Source organism: Diabrotica undecimpunctata, chromosome 7 (assembly GCF_040954645.1).
Source record: "Diabrotica undecimpunctata isolate CICGRU chromosome 7, icDiaUnde3, whole genome shotgun sequence".
In the NCBI taxonomy this organism is placed as follows: Eukaryota; Metazoa; Arthropoda; class Insecta; order Coleoptera; family Chrysomelidae; genus Diabrotica; species Diabrotica undecimpunctata.
Window position 1 is genome coordinate 98,187,075 of NC_092809.1, and position 16,758 is coordinate 98,203,832.

The window sequence follows — 16,758 nt, forward strand, 5'->3', positions numbered from 1 at the left end:
CAACCTACTTACAAAGGTTTTAACGAAAAATGATTACCAATTGTCGTTTATTATTAAGGAATTTCACAAAATTAAAGAAAGTAAACAACAAAACATCACTAGCAATCCAGAAACACGAAAAGAGATTCAAAGATGACAACAATACCACATGTAAAGGTCTTATCAAAAAAACTAAAAAGGAAAGGAAATAAGTACAACTTTCAAAACAGCCAATACACTCAGATCCATCCTGTCCAAAACCAAACTTAACAACACACAAGACAGATCGAAAAACTGCATCTATAAAATAAATGCAAGATCAATGAAAATCAATTTTTATATGGAAAAAACTGCAAGACCATTAAGTGTCAGGATAAATGACCATGAAATATACATCAAAAATAGGGACCTTGACAGATCACAGATATGCAAACATGCCGAGGACAATGAACACAAAGTACAATGGATAGATGCTTCAATAGTCATGAAAGAAACAGACATAAAAAGAGAAAAATCAAAGAAGCAGCTCTCATTATACTTAATAAACAAAAATGTGAAGCAAACTTATCAGCAGAATGTAGCAGGCTTTGGTTACCAATATTAAAAGAAGCTGTCAACAACAAGAGCATACCGACAATAGCGGATTAAGAAAGTTGGAAACACATAGTCGTCAATTATACAAAATTCTTATGCAACACCCAACACACAAATACAATACACGAACTACACATACATTTCAGAAATGCAAATCTAAACGTCAAAACAAACTTATTTTAAAGTAAAATTGTGGCTTAATCCCAATGAAAATAGTAAATTGTATTAAAATTCCACAAAAAAATAGCTTTGGAACAATAATTTGTCAAAAGAACCTAGTTTAATTAAAATAAATGATATCTACATGTTTCTCAATACTTGTGCAGGCAATGTCTGTAGTATGACTCACACAAGACCAGAGCTACTGTTGTAACTCTTCCTCAGACATGCTCTGTATATTCGATAAGTAAATTTGTTACTTGCTAGGGGGATCACCATAAAAAAAGTAATAGAAACACTTGAATTGTTTTTATAAATATTTATAACTACTATTAACAAATGGGAGAAATAATTACAATTATTATTATTACTGACTAACTAAATTACAAAATGAGTTTAACTAATACACAATAACGTTGTTGCTTTTAATGAATACATTTGTCTTGAAATTAATTTGTAGAAATGGAAGATGTTTATTTTCGAAACGTTTTTAATTTTGATAAGTTGGATAAATACCTGCTGTCTGTAGCTTTTTTGTATCTGTCTGGAGGTAAAAATAAACCGTCCTATTTTATCTCTAAGTGGTTATGAGTGAGATGAGTGAGATCTCTTAGTGAGTTTTATGATAATTACACCGGATTTACTGCGGATGGTTCACGCAGATGACTACTCAACAAAGAAGTGAGTTTTTTGTAACAGAAAAATCACGAATAATAATTTTTTGACAATAAGACAGAAGAAATAATTTTTCGAGGTGTATTGTTAGTTGACTACGTAGTTGTTTTTAATTTGATACAAGTTAGTTACTGTGGTTGCCTATGGAGTAGGGCCAAATTGTTGTGTTTTAAACAATACTTATCTCTTGACAAATTACGTTATAATCTTTGTAACTGTTAAAAAATAAATCAAACTATTTTAGTAAACTTGATAGCAGTTAAACAAATCTGTAGGTCCGAAAATTAATTCAGATTCAAAAAGGTAGTGTTGTAATTTAATGAAACCAAAATGTATGAAAAAAGGTTTGAAACTGGGGGAAAAAGGTTTTTTTTGTGAAAATGGCAAAATATACAAAACAGCAATTAGACTAATAATGACATACGCGGCAGAAACAGCAGAGATGAAAACCCTTAGAAAAATCGGTGGTAAGACACTATGGAACAGAGATGTAAGTGGAAAACATTGAGATCTGGGTAAGAACTAGAAGAGTAGAATGGAACGATCATATAAGCGGAATGACAACAAATATAGTAGTAAAGACAGCAAGAGACGGTTCCCCAATAGGAAGATGATCAGTAGGAAGACTACGAAAACGATGGAACGACAACTTACTGGAGGCACATCGAAAAACAGACAGAATATATCTAAACAAAAAGAAGAAGAAGAAAATGGACGAAAACCAGTATCTAGTAATCTAATATCTATTTAAAAGGAATCTTAGGCAATTTTTATGTGAAAAAGTATTTTATACAGTCGAAGAATTTTTTAGATCTTAGATATTAGCTGTATTTCATTTAGCTTTTAAATTCATTTCATGTCTTGTTTAGTCTAGTTTAGTGTTTAGTTTTTAGCAATGTATATTTATGACTAATTTTATACAAACTATGTTTGTCAGAAAGAAAATAAAGAATTTAATTTGATTTGATTAGTGGACGATAATTAGGCAAGTAGCTTTTGCCCACTGCCCCATGACATTAATTATTGGCTTGAAGCTATGAAGAAATATAATTTGTGCATATGAATAAAAACAAAGAAAATGACAATAAACAAGGTGAAACCAATATTGCAATCAGCATCTTAAATGACATGAGAATAAATTACAGTTCTTAATTAAATAATTCCTCCAATTAGAGAAAACCACAATATAAGGAACGTTTCTTTGAGTTATTGCTTCGAAAACAAAAATTCATCTAAATTTGCCCACCAAAAACAAAAAAAAAATTAAAATTACGTACCTTGTAAGTAAACCATTTTAAACCATATATCACTACTACTTGAATGTAACTTGTCTAAAATTTTTAATAAAAGACTATGGACTTCATTAATATTTTCTTTGTTTTGGTAATTAACAGTATAATGAATTTTTAATGTATTTACAAACTAATAGATAAAAAGCAAAGAATGAGTGTAAAAATATTTAAGTATCTTTATTCAGAATATTAAGTAATATTAAGCGGAGACGGTTATAAAAGTATTTAAGTATGTTGCGGGAACTGGTATTTTAAATCATCTACTGGATCTTTTCTTTACGTGCCGTCTTCTATAGAAGGTTGGCAATCATCGTACGATACGTTTCTTTGTCTTGTACCGTATATTATGTTTGAAGGTTCTGGTGTTTGAAACGATTCCCTTAAGTCTCTCAGCCAGGAGTTTTTCTTTCTGCCCAATCCGTTCTACCTTCAACCCCTTGGCTGCTCTTAGTTGCTTGATTCTAATCGTTCTAACCGTTAGAGGTTTATCAACCAAGAGATCAGGCATGATTCTAAAAGTATTACAAAACTAATGACCATCTACACAGCATAAACACCCTATAGAGAAAGTCGTGGAATACAATAAACCTCAAGTGATAATATTTGTCGCAAATCCTTTGACACAGTTGAGCTAAGTAAAATACTTCAGGCGCTTAATTGCATAAAAATAGAGCGGGGGTTATACAAGGAGACCCAATGTCACCTAAACTTTTTAATGCTGTGCTGGATCATGCTTTTAAGAATTTGGATTGGCTGTAAAAGGAAATAAAAATGGATGGAGAATATCTAAACAACTTACGTTTCGCCGATGATATTGTAGTTATAGTTGAGGACTTGGGAATGGCAAAAAAGATGGTACAGGAACTCGTTGTGGCTACAGAAAGTGTAGGTTTAAATATAAACATCTCAAAAACAAAAATATTGACAAATTTGGTACCCCACCAGAACATCAGTATTGTTGAGCAAGAATTAGAACTCGTAGACAAATATCAATATCTAGGACGTGAAATTATGATTGTTAGGGAGAATCAGACCCATGAAATAAAGAGAAGAATCGATCTTGAGTGGGCAGCATATGAAAAACTAACTTTTAAAAGTTTTAAAGAGACTTTTAGAAGTCTCTTTTAAAGAGAAACTTTTAAAAGTGAGCTACCCACATGCATAAAGAGAAAAGTATTTGATCAATTGCGTCCTCCAAGTGTTGACAGACGCAGCAGAAACACTTAAACTAACAAAAACCTCGTGTACCACACTAAGAGTCACACAGAGAAGAATATAGTGATCCATGTTAGAAGTAAATCCTATAAATGTTAGACCCATGTTCCAAAATGCGATCGAAAACTATGTGGCAAGAAGAAGGGAAGTGAAAAGAATTTGCAGAAAGAAGAAAAGAGAACAGCTAGAAAATCAATTGAAAAACATAGAAGAAGCTTACCTAAACAAACGGGTAAAGAATTTCTACCAAGAAGTGAATAAATCCAGAGAAACTACAAGGAATAATCCACAGTATTGCAGAAACAAAGAAGGCTTACTTCTAGGTGAAATAACATAAAAATTAAACAGATGGGCGGAATATTTCGAAGATCTATTAAATACAGACTAACAAGGGCAACTTGAGGAAAATGAGAATTGGCAAGAAGATGAAGAAGGAACGTGCGAGAAACCAACTCTGAATGAAGCCAAAGAAATAATAAGAGACCTAAAAAATAACAAAAGTGCAGGAGAAATATCCCAGGAGAAGGTGCCTAAAGATTAAAGGAAAGGATATTTCACTTGACACTAATAATTTGGCAAAAGGAAGATATGTCGAAACAATGGAATAGTGCTCTTATTTTTTCTATCTATAAAAGAAAGGGAGATAAAACGGAGTGCGAAAACTATAGAGGTATAGCACCATTAGAAGAGGTCTATAAAACACTTAAAAAAATTATTAGGAAATGATTAATAAAATATAATAACAAAGTGATTGAAGAATACCAGGGAGATTTTAGATCAGGAAGAATAACTACTAATTAAATAAGTATGTTAAAATTAATACAAAAGAATAGCTACCAACAAAACTTAGGATTACATATACTGTTTATCGATTTTGAACAAGCACATGACTCTCTAAATCGAACGATGCTATATGAGGCCATGAGAACATTAGAAATACCAGAAAAGCTTATAAGGCTAGTGAGAATGATGCTTAGGAACACGATGAATAGGTAACAGTGAAAGAAAGCTTTTCAAGATAGTTCACAGTGAATAGAGATTTAAAACAAGGGGATCTGCTATCAACGAATTTATTTAACCTAGTATTAGAAGAAATCATAAGAAGATCAAATATTAGCACAAACAGGACTATTTTCAATAGCAGGGAACAGTGCATAGCGTACGCGGATGATGTGCTGATACTAGCAAGAATAAAAAAAACATTTAGAGAAAGTTTTCCAGAAATTTGAAGAAGAAGTGAAAAGATTGGACGAATTAATAATAAACCAAACAAAAACGCAATATATGGAAATTAGAGGAGACATAACAAATAAAACAAATATATCAAAATTAATGGGACAGAGTCTGTTTACAGTTTTGAAAAAGTGTCAGAATTTGAATAGTTAGGTGTAACCTCAACGAACACGGGAAAAGAAGAAACAGAGATAGACAATAGATAAATGAAAAGAAGTAGAGCGATAGAGTCACTAAATACATTACTGGAAGCAAAAAATGTGTCAAGAACAGCTAAACTGCGAGTCTACGAGACAATAATCAGACCCACAGTGATGTATGCCAGTGAAACGTGGATTATGAACCAGCAGGAAGAAAAGAAAGTAGAGATCTGTGAAAGAAAGATGCTCAGAAAAACCTTCGGAGGAATAAAGACGACAGAGAATATTTGGAGAAGACGAACGAAAAAAGAAATAATGAGAATGTATGGAAAACCAGCAATTACGGCAAAAATACGAGCCCAAAGAGCTAGATAGGTCACATTATACGAATGTCAGAGAATCGAAATGTTAAAACAATACTGAAGGAGGGAGAAATGGGGAAAACAAGAAGAAGACGACCAAAAAAGAAGTGGTTGGAATCAGTAAAGCAAGACTTGTCAGAAATAGGCGTGAGAAATTGGAGAGAGAAAACATAACCAAGTTTTTAGAAGCCAGGGACCTACAAGGTCTGTACCGCTGTTAATGAATGAAAAAATGGAAACGATCTAAGTCCACAGAAATAATATATGATTAAAAATCTAAAATAGAGGTGAAAAATGCTCTATTTTTCTGGTTAATGAATTCTAGCATGGCGCGAAGGTCATTTTTCTTACTTCCATTTATTTGCTGAACACCAGGAAAGACTAAGAGCTCCGTTGACTTTAACTTTTGGACATTCACGCCTTTTTTCAATACACGACACTTCTCCCATCCCATTAAGTCACTGAAACTTTTCTTGTACACTACTGATCCTGGATCTTCTTTCGTCACACGTAACCACGATGCTTGAGTAATGCCAAGTTTTTTATTTGTATCTATACATTTTGATGATATTTTATGGAAATCAAAAAAAGTACATTCTTTCATATCTAACACTTTGTAAGGCCTGGAAGGTCTAGCATCAGCAATTACATCGTTTACTGTTTAAAGCTTTGGAGGAACGTTTTGCACATATATATATATATATATATATATACATATATATATATATATATATATATATACACCTTGTATATATATATATATATATATATATATATATATATACAAGGTGGTCCAGAATTATGTACATTAATTTCTAGAGCTTATAGTACGTCCAAAAATAAGGGTTCTTCTTTATGTAAACTTTTTTATAAAACTGAATAATAATGGAGATACAACCCTGTAAAGGGGTGAATTGAAATTCTTATTTTTTCAAATATCTTCCAAACGGTTTTGAATACGGAGTTCATATTTTGGGAGTGATTATAAGACATTAGGATAATTAATTTCATGTCACCACCTGCTACATCCTATATTAATACAGGGTAGTTTTGGAGGGTAAGTGGGGGTTATTGCGTCACATGTTTTTTAATTTTTACATACTTTAAAAAAATATTTTAAAAACTGTTTTCTTAGACTTTTTTACACAAAAAAGGTGCTCTTGTAATATTTCGATAGATATCACCGTTTTCGATTTATTTAAACTCGAAGGTATACATGTATTTTATTGTAATCGTTACATTTCTTAATATTCATCAAGTATGCTTTGGAATTGACACTTGTGTTAGCAACAACACTTTAATCTCAAGTAGTCTATGAATTGTCAGTGACGTTTAATAACAATTAAATTATTTTATCTACACTTTTATTGTACTCGACAGTGAAATTTGTTTAACACGTCTCTTTTGCTATATTTTTAAATTTGTTTACCCGCAATATGGCACACTATTCAAATTCTAAGATGACAGACATACTTTTAGTATTAGGAGAATGTTCGGGAAATGCTGCTGCCGCTGTAAGACGCTACAGAAAAAAGTATCCGAACAGAAATATTCCCAATGCCAGGACTTTTGTAAGTACTGAAGGACGACTGAGAGAAACCGGTTGTCTTCAAAGAAGGATGCTGGTCGTCGTAGAGAAGCAAGAAATGTTCGCGTTGAACAGCAAATATTGGATGCTGTAATAAATGACCCCACAATAAGTACACGCAGGTTAGGATTAAGAACGAATATTTCCCATCCAAGCGTTTTAAGAGTTCTGCATGAAGAGCAATTACATCCTTACCACTATCGACAAGTGCAGGAATTATTACATGACGATATACCACTTAGAGTTGATTTTTGTCAAGTATTGCAAAATAAAGTTGAAACTGCACCAAATTTTTTAAGCAACATTCTGTTTACAGACGAGGCCATGTTTACAAGACAAGGTATGTTCAATTCTAGAAATATGCACTTCTGGGCTGAAGAAAATCCAAGGGCTACAATGCAAACTCACTTCCAACACACGTTCAAGATAAACGTTTGGGCAGCTACTTTAGGAAATAGTTTCATAGGATACCACATCTTTCCCGGAAATTTAAATGGTAACATGTATTACAATTTTCTAGACAATATTTTACATGATATTTTGGAAGATATTCCATTACAAGTACGAAGAAACATGTTTTTCATGCATGATGGTGCTACACCACATTACACAAGAATTTGTAGAAGGTGGTTACATGAACATTTCCCTAATAGGTGGATAGGTCGGGGTGCGGATGCACCGATTCATTGGCCTGCTCGTAGTTGTGATTTTAATCCAATGGACTTTACAGTATGGAGTTATTTGAAATCAAAAGTGTATAACACTCCAATTAATACAGTAAATGAGTTAAGAGACAAAATTGAACAAGTATTTACCGATTTACACAACGATCCAGTAACATTAAACGGATTAATGCGTTCGCTAAATAAAAGAATTAGATTATGTATTCAACAAAATGGAGGACATTTTGAACAGTTGTTGTGAAATAATATTTTCGCCATTAATTAAATATTAAGTATTAATCAAGTTTTCCATTAATTTGTAATATTATTGCTAACACAAGTGTCAATTCCAAAGCATACTTGATGAATATTAAGAAATGTAACGATTACAATAAAATACATGTATACCTTCGAGTTTAAATAAATCGAAAACGGTGATATCTATCGAAATATTACAAGAGCACCTTTTTTGCGTAAAAAAGTCTAAGGAAACGATTTTAAAATATTTTTTTAAAATATGTAAATATTAAAAAACATGTGACGCAATAATCCCCACTTACCCTCCAAAACTACCCTGTATTAATATAGGATGTGGTAGGTGGTGACATGAAATTAATTATCCTAATGTCTTATAATCACTCCCAAAATATGAACTCCGTATTCAAAACCGTTTGGAAGATATTTGAAAAAATAATTCACCCCTTTAAAGGGTTGTATCTCCCTTATTATTCAGTTTTTTAAAAAAGTGTACATAAAGAAGTACCCTTATTTTTGGACGTACTATGAGCTCTAGAAATTAATGTACATAATTCTGGACCACCTTGTATATATATATATATATATATATATATATATATATATATATATATATATATATATATATATATATATATATATATATATATATATACATATATAGTAAACTCTTAAATATTGGGGAAATCTGCAGATCTATCTATCAGACTTTCTTGCAGATTTCCCCAATATTTAAGAGTTTACTATATACATATATATATATATATATATATATACATATATATATATATATATACACATATATATATATATATATATATATATATATATATATATATATATATATATATATATATATATATATATCTGTTAGGAGTAACTCTGCGAGACAACATAAAAAACGAAGAGGTCAGGAGAAGAACCAAGGTGACTAACGACATCGAACGGATAACGACTAAAATGGAGATGGACAGGACACATAGCTAAAATGACGAGGTGAATGACAAATGAGCTTATTGGAATGGAGACCAAGGAAAGACAAGAGGGCTGACGATTTAAGAAGAAAAAATCAAAACTGGATAAGAATGGCGCAGGATAGACTTTGTTGGAAATAAGAGGAAGAGGCTTAGTTCAGCAGTAGGCTTTTGAGGCAGGATGATGATGATGAACCGTTGGACGAAGTTGTTCTTTTTTCGAAAAGGGAAAATCTATGTTTCCTTAAAGTGATATCCTATCTCCCATCGACCTTGTGTCATCACAATTTTTGAATATAACTAGCTGACCCGGCCAACTCCGTACCGCCTTAGAATTAAATAATTGGTCTAAAAACTTAATCGAAAATAAAACAAAAAAAAACATATTATATACAAAGAAAGCTAGCTATCTGATAAAAATGTTTTAATATTTTTTGTGTTGCATAAATATACAACGATGACGATTTTCTGACACGCGAATAATTGTTAATTCACGAAACATGAAAACTTTGTGACTTGTTTATTGTCTCTCATACTGCTACTCATTGTTTTATAATGCAAACGCCAAACTCAAGGGTACAACCGGGTATAAGATCTACTTTAAGTTTTTTCCTTAATAATCGTTGCCTTAATGATATGATTCATTATTCTTTTCAGTCAGTCACCTTATATTGTAGTAAATAGTCGAGATCATTTAATGCTATGCAGCATATTGGCAAGTGATCCTAATTTTAATTGTAAATTGTTAAGTGGGATTCCAGGCAATTCCAATAAATTCAAAAACTCTGTAGAATATTTGAATACGTCATCCTCATTTATAACAGTGTCAACTGATTTAAACTAAAACAACTTTCCTGGAAGAAAATTCAGAGTGGTATATACCGATTAACCATATAAAATTTGATAAAAATCGGTCAAACCATTTCGAAGGAGTATGACAACTAGTTCTATGACATAAATATGGCTATTAAAAAGGGTAAGTTATATATATTTTTTAAAGCCACATCTTAAAAATATAAAAATAAATGATTTTGTCCAAAAAATAAACAAAAAAACGTTTGAGATGAATCCACCTTACCCCTTAGGGGTGAGGTTGATGAAAAATATATAACGATCTATTCTTAGATCTATCGAATATATGTGTAACATTTCATAAAAATCGGTGCAGCGATTTCGGAGGAGTATGGCAACTAACCCTGTACCACTAATAAGGCTATTAAAAAAAGGGTAAAAAAAATGCCACATACATAGAATGAAGGGAATTTGTGAATAATAAAGGGATAAAGCCGTATGATTGCTAATCACACGGTATAGATATGCTATCAACAAATCTGGTCCAAGTTTATGCGCCCACAGCCAGCAGTAGTGAAGATGAGATAGAGAATTTTTATGATGATATAAAGAAGATAATGAGTCAGCTGAAAAATAAAGACATTACAATAATAATGGGGCAACAAAATGCAAAAGTAAGAGAAGGTAGACAAGAAAACATTGTAGGGAATTTTTGACTTGGACAACGTCATGACAGGGGAGAACGTTTTGTAGAATTCTGCGTAGTAAACAATCTAGAAGAATGTGACAAATACATTCTTCAATCTACCCAAGCGTCGTTTATATACTTGAAAGTCACCTGCAGATACTAAAGAGAAGATCATAAAAAATCAGATCGATTATATAAAAATTACAAAAAGGTACCGAAATTCAATCAAAATAAGTAAAATACTACCTGGAGCCGATGTCCCCTCAGATCATACCTTCTTAATCAGTGACATAAAACTCAAACTTAAAAAAGTAAAATGCCAACAACCGACTAACCGAATAAACACTGACTATTCAATATAATAGTCATGGAATTACACAAGAGATAGAAAAGGGACGCAAAAGAAAAATGGTACAGCAACAAATGTCTTGAAATAGAAGAACTGCAGAAAAACAATGACACGTTAAAAAAGTACAAAAAGCCGAAAGAAATAACTGGAACATATAGATCAACTGCAAGTAGTTTACTTGTTAAATAGGAAATATTATAGTCAATGAACAAGACAGGTTAGAGAGGTGGAAAGAATATATTGAGGAGCTGTTTGATGACGATAGAACAGAAATTCAAATCGAAAATATATCGACTGGTCCAAACATAACAGTCGATGAAATGGAAAGAGCTATAAAGCTATCAAAGAATAGGAAAGCAACCGGTCCAGATGAAATTCCAATCGAAATAATCAAACTACTCGACGTAAAGGGTAAACATTCTCTTCTAAGCCTCTTTAATAAAATATACGAAACAGGACATATACCCACAGACTGGCTACTGTCAACATTTGTAATGATACCGAAAAAAATAAATGTCAAACAGTGTAGCGATCATTGCACTATCAGTCTGATGAGTCATGGACTGAAAATTTTCCTAAGAATACTGCACTCAAGAAATTATAACAAAATAGAAGTACACTTAAGAAGCAGTGGAAATACGACGTGGAGTGAGGGAAGGATCTATTCTATCGCATCTACTTTTTAATATCTACTTCGAATTTATTTTCAAAGAAGCCTTAGTTGAAGATACAGGCATTAAAATCAACGGAATTAATGTCAACAATCTCAGATATGCGGACGACACGGTACTTATTGCCTCCAATGAAGAAGACCTGCAACGACTTATAAATAGGGTAACCGAAGCATGTGATGAATATGGGCTAAAACTTAATACCTCTAAGACAAAACTTATGGTTTTCATCAAAACGGAGTTACAAATCCAACTTACAGAATAGAGTTAGAAAGAGTCCACAATATTACCTATTTGGGCGCAAACGTTAACGATAACTGGGATATAAATAAAGAAATAAGAATACGCATTGAAAAAGCCAGAGCCGCCTTCTATAAATTAAAGCAAATTCTAATTAATAGAGATATTACGTTAAACCTTAAAATCAGATTAATACGCTGCTACATATTGTCCACATTGCTGTATGGTATGGAGAGCTGGACATTATAGAGACATTAATGAAAAAATTGGAAACCTTTATGATTATTTATCAAAGAGTATTACAGACAAGTTGAGTTGATCGAATAAGAAACGAAATAGTTTTACATCCAATGAAAAAGAGCACAGAACAAACAAAAACGATAAAAATTCGAAAGTTTCAATATTTCGGTCATGTAATGAGACATCCAGAGAGGTATAACCTTCTACACATCATAATACTGGGTAAGAGAATCAACAAGAAAAAGGGAACTGATTACTTGAGTGTTGAAGGGATATGGCTTGAATGCGAATATTGACTATGAATAATTAAAGAGGAAACTGTTAAAAAGAATAAGCTACTTCGGAGCATCCTCTCTTTTTTGTGAGACTTAAATGAAAATCAGAGCAATATATAAAATCAGAGATGTGAAAATAATAAGTGAGAAACGGGAAATAAGTACTACCGCATAGACTACTAAGTCCACTACCAAGTCCTACTGAACAGTAAATATTTTTAGTGTATAAAAATCTCCCATAGCCATTATTGGATTATGTTTTTTGAAAACTTATGGTTCATAGCTAGTTCTTAAAAATGACAAACACTATAAAGGAAGCAACATCGAAGAGCATGAATAGCTATGAATATTTGTTAGTAAGTAAAGCGTATTGAAGAAAATTACAAGAAAAACTAAATAAATAATTTTTACAGAGAGGCAAAATACATTAAAACTGGGTATCAGGGAAGAACAATGAATGTAAAAGATATCCAAGGAAACCTGAGAGTGGACGAGGACCAAATATGTGAAAGGTGGAAAGAATATTTCGAAGATATGCTAAATAACGGAGTGACTACTGAAGAAAATTGTAATGTTCCTAAGCCTCAAATAGTCTTCTTCTTTTTATTTTTTATATAGACATTTTTTTCTATGTGCCTCCAGAAAGTTGTCGTTTCATTATTTTCGTGGTCTTCATACTGATCGTGTTCCTATTGGGGAACCGTCTCTTGCCGTCTTTACTATTCTATGTGTTGTCATTCTGCTTATATGATCATTTCATTCTACTTTTCTATTTTTTACGCAGTTCTTAATGTTCTTCACCTTGCATCTACGTCGTATATTTGTACTTCTAGCTCTGTCCCATAGTGTCTTACCACCAATTTTTGAAAAGTGTTTTCATCTCTATTGATTCTAACACCTTTTTTGTCCTGCCTGTGTCAGGTCTTGTTTCTCCTGTAGATGTCATTATTCGTCTGATGACCGTTTTGTAAATTCTGCCTTTCGTTTCTTTCCTGATATTTTTATTTCTCCATATTGTTTCATTCAGGCAGCCTGCAGCTCTGCTTGCTCTATTCACTTAATCTTCTACTTCAGTTTCGAGCTTTTATGTAGCTAGATAATGTGATGCCTAGATATCTAAACTCCATCACATGTTTTATTATCTGACCTTTTAAAATGACTATCCTGACTCCAATTAAAATCTTGGTAAATTTGCTGTTGTAACCATGCATTTTGTCTTTTTTTGGAAAAATTAACATGTTAGATTTCCTGGCGGTTATATTAAATTGGTGCAGCATACGTTGTAAATTATCTTCACTTTGAGAGAGTATTATTGCATCGTCTGCATAGCAGATTATTTTAAGTTGATTTTCTCCCATTTGGTATTCTTATTTAGTTCTTACTTTTTTTTACCTCAAATAGTAACAGAAGAAATACCAAAGCCCACAAGAGAAATAATTGAAGATATAATAAAAGTTATGAAAAGTCAAAAAAGCTCCGGGGAGAGTGTCATTGTGGCAGAGAACTTAAAATATGGAGAAGAAACTTTAATAAACCAACTTATCAAGCTAATACTAGAAGTGGGATACCGAAGAAATGACTTAAGAATGGAACAAGTCCATTATAATTCCTATACACAAAAAGGGAGATAGAACTAAATGCGCAAACTATAGAGGAATATCCTTTTTAGAGGTAATATACAGAGTACTCGCCTTACTACTTAAAAACTATTAGAAATATATATAGAGAAGAATCTTGGAGAATACCAGGGTATATTTTGCAAGGGAATATCAACAGCGGATTCAATTTTTATGCTAAAACAAATCCTGATCAATTGCTATGAATACAACATTTCACCACAAGTACTTTTTATTGATTACAAAGCCGCCTACAATAGAATAGACAAAAACAAATTAATAGAAACGCTAAAAAAAATTCAAATGCCAGAAAAAATAGTAATATTGGTAAAAATAACAATTAGACAAACCATTTGTGCTGTGAAATGCAACGGTATAGTCTCAGAAGAATTCGAAGTGAAAAAAGGTGTTCGCCAGACCCGTGGAGACGGGTCTCCCCGTTGTACCTTGCTATTCAATATAGTTCTAAAAAAAATTGTGAGGGTTAGTGCGATAAATAGATCCGGCATTCTTTTCTACAAAGAGCATCAATGCTTAGCGTATGCTGATGATGTGGTTCTTATTGCAAGAAATGGAAAAGAACTGGCAAGTATAGCAAAAAGACTGATTCGGAAAAGCTCTAAAATGAAACTTAAAGTAAATAATAATAAATCCAAGAAAGAAGAGATTGAAGTCAACCTGAGACTGACCAAGAGCAAAAGATGTGCTGGAGCCATAAGCAAAATAATTAAGGCCAAAGATATATTCCTTAATATAAAAATAAGAGTATACAAAACTATAATTAGACCCACAATGCTATACGCTGCCAAGACATGAACTATGAACAAAACCATACAGAACAGATTGGAAGCATGCGAAAGAAATATACTTCGCAGAATGTTTGATGGAAAAGTAGTAGAGGGAGAATGGAGAAGATGAACTAATGCAGAAGTATACCGATTGTTTGCTAACTCTACAATAACAAAAGTGGTAAAAAAACGAACACTAGAATAGCTTAAACATCTAGAAAGAATGCAAGGTAGCAGACTAGTCAAAAATGTTGGTTGGAGAGTACCTAAGGGCAAAAAAGGGCAAAGGACCAAGAAAGAAATGGAGAAATGTAGTGACGGAAGATTTCACAGAGATGGGAATCAGAAATTGGAAGCTGATTGCTAAGAACAGAAAACAATGGAAACTATCCACGCAGTAATGGGCCTAAACTTCCTGTTAACGCTATACATACACACATACATGGTTCAGAGCTTCATCGGGTAGGTACATATTGGATATCATAAAATAAAAAAACATTTTCCTTTTGGATTTCTTAGAAGGAGAAGAATACTATAATATATATATATATATATATATATATATATATATATATATATATATATATATATATATATAGTTTAAAAATCGTAAATACGTAAATTTCGTATATAAATCGTAAATTTCGAATAAAGAAAAAATAAGGACAATAAGATCACAGTTAAAATTTAAGTACATTATATCTTTGTGTTTTATAGATGATTAATAAAAACCCGTACATTCAGTCTTAAAATCTTTATTTTACTTGATACATAAAAATATATGTGAGTATATCGTAAAATTACTACCTAGGTGCATTATATTCTCTAATAAATAGGTTGTATCCTTCTCCGTTTTGTATTTTAAAGGTTCCTAGGGCACATTGCGTTCCTGGTATTAAATGTTTAATTTTTACCGCCAAGATTCGAAAGTTAATTTCATTCGTATTAAGCGTTTCTGTAATAACTTTTTGAAATCGAGAGGTTAGAATCCATAATTCGTCATCACCACGTTTATTTCTCACAACCTAAAACAAAAAGAGAAAAGATAATCATGTAATATAACAAATAAATGAATTTAGTTAAGTTAGACGAGACTTAGAAGCTGTGATTTCAAAGCTATTGGCCAGTCCTGGACTCGGTTTATCATAGCGCAGATAATTCCACCGCAGTGTCGTGGTAAGATGAATAACGAATAAACGGTCTTACACGAACAAAAATAAAAGGAATGATGCTTACCAAGATTTAGCTAAAAAGTATGGAATTAATGAGAAAGCGGTTAGAAATAAGATCACAAATTTGATATCACATTTTTCAAAAGAGCTCCAAAAGGTTTAACACCAAATATGCAGTACTAAGTCCTCCTAGTGATAAAGAACCTGATAGAGAAGTCTGCAGAATACAACAAACCATTGGCACTGATATTTGTCGACTACGAGAAAGCATTCAATAGCATAAGCCATCAGAAAATGTTAAAAGCATTGACAGAATGCTAAATAGAACATCGCTACACTAACATAATCAAACATATCTAGCAAACTGGCACAGCTGGCGTACGACTATCTGAACAAGAAACAAATAAATTCTGTATACAGCGAGAAGTACAGCAAGAAGACAGTCTCTATAAAGCTATTTACGACGCTTTTAGAACATACTTGTAAGAAGACACATCTAAACGAGCATGGTATCAATATAAAGGAGAGAAATTCAGTTATTTGAGATTTGCAGATGACATTGTCCTTATAGCCGATCGATATGGATGATGAAATAATATTATTTGAAAAATTATATCACGCTTCCTTGGAGGTCGGACTAAAGATTAGTATGGACAAGACGCAAATAAATCGAAATATTGCTGTTGATGAAAGGGATACTATGCAGACTACATCATATAAGTACATAGGACATGAAATTCGGTTAAGCAGAGATAACAAGACAAGTGAGCTTCTACGCCGAATAGGATTAGCCTGGGCA

General features: G+C 32.3%; 1 protein-coding gene across 1 annotated transcript in view; it reads right to left on the reverse strand.

Moving 5' to 3' along the window:
* Positions 1-16,758, reverse strand: part of LOC140446566 (uncharacterized) — a 106,816-nt gene that overhangs the window by 33,844 nt on the left and 56,214 nt on the right. The window contains exons 11-13 of the mRNA XM_072539130.1: positions 15,595-15,812; positions 3,016-3,211; positions 2,685-2,829 (exon numbers count right to left, since the gene is read on the reverse strand). Of these exons, the coding sequence (XP_072395231.1) occupies positions 2,685-2,829; positions 3,016-3,211; positions 15,595-15,812 (559 nt within the window). The remainder of the gene's footprint in view (positions 1-2,684; positions 2,830-3,015; positions 3,212-15,594; positions 15,813-16,758) is intronic.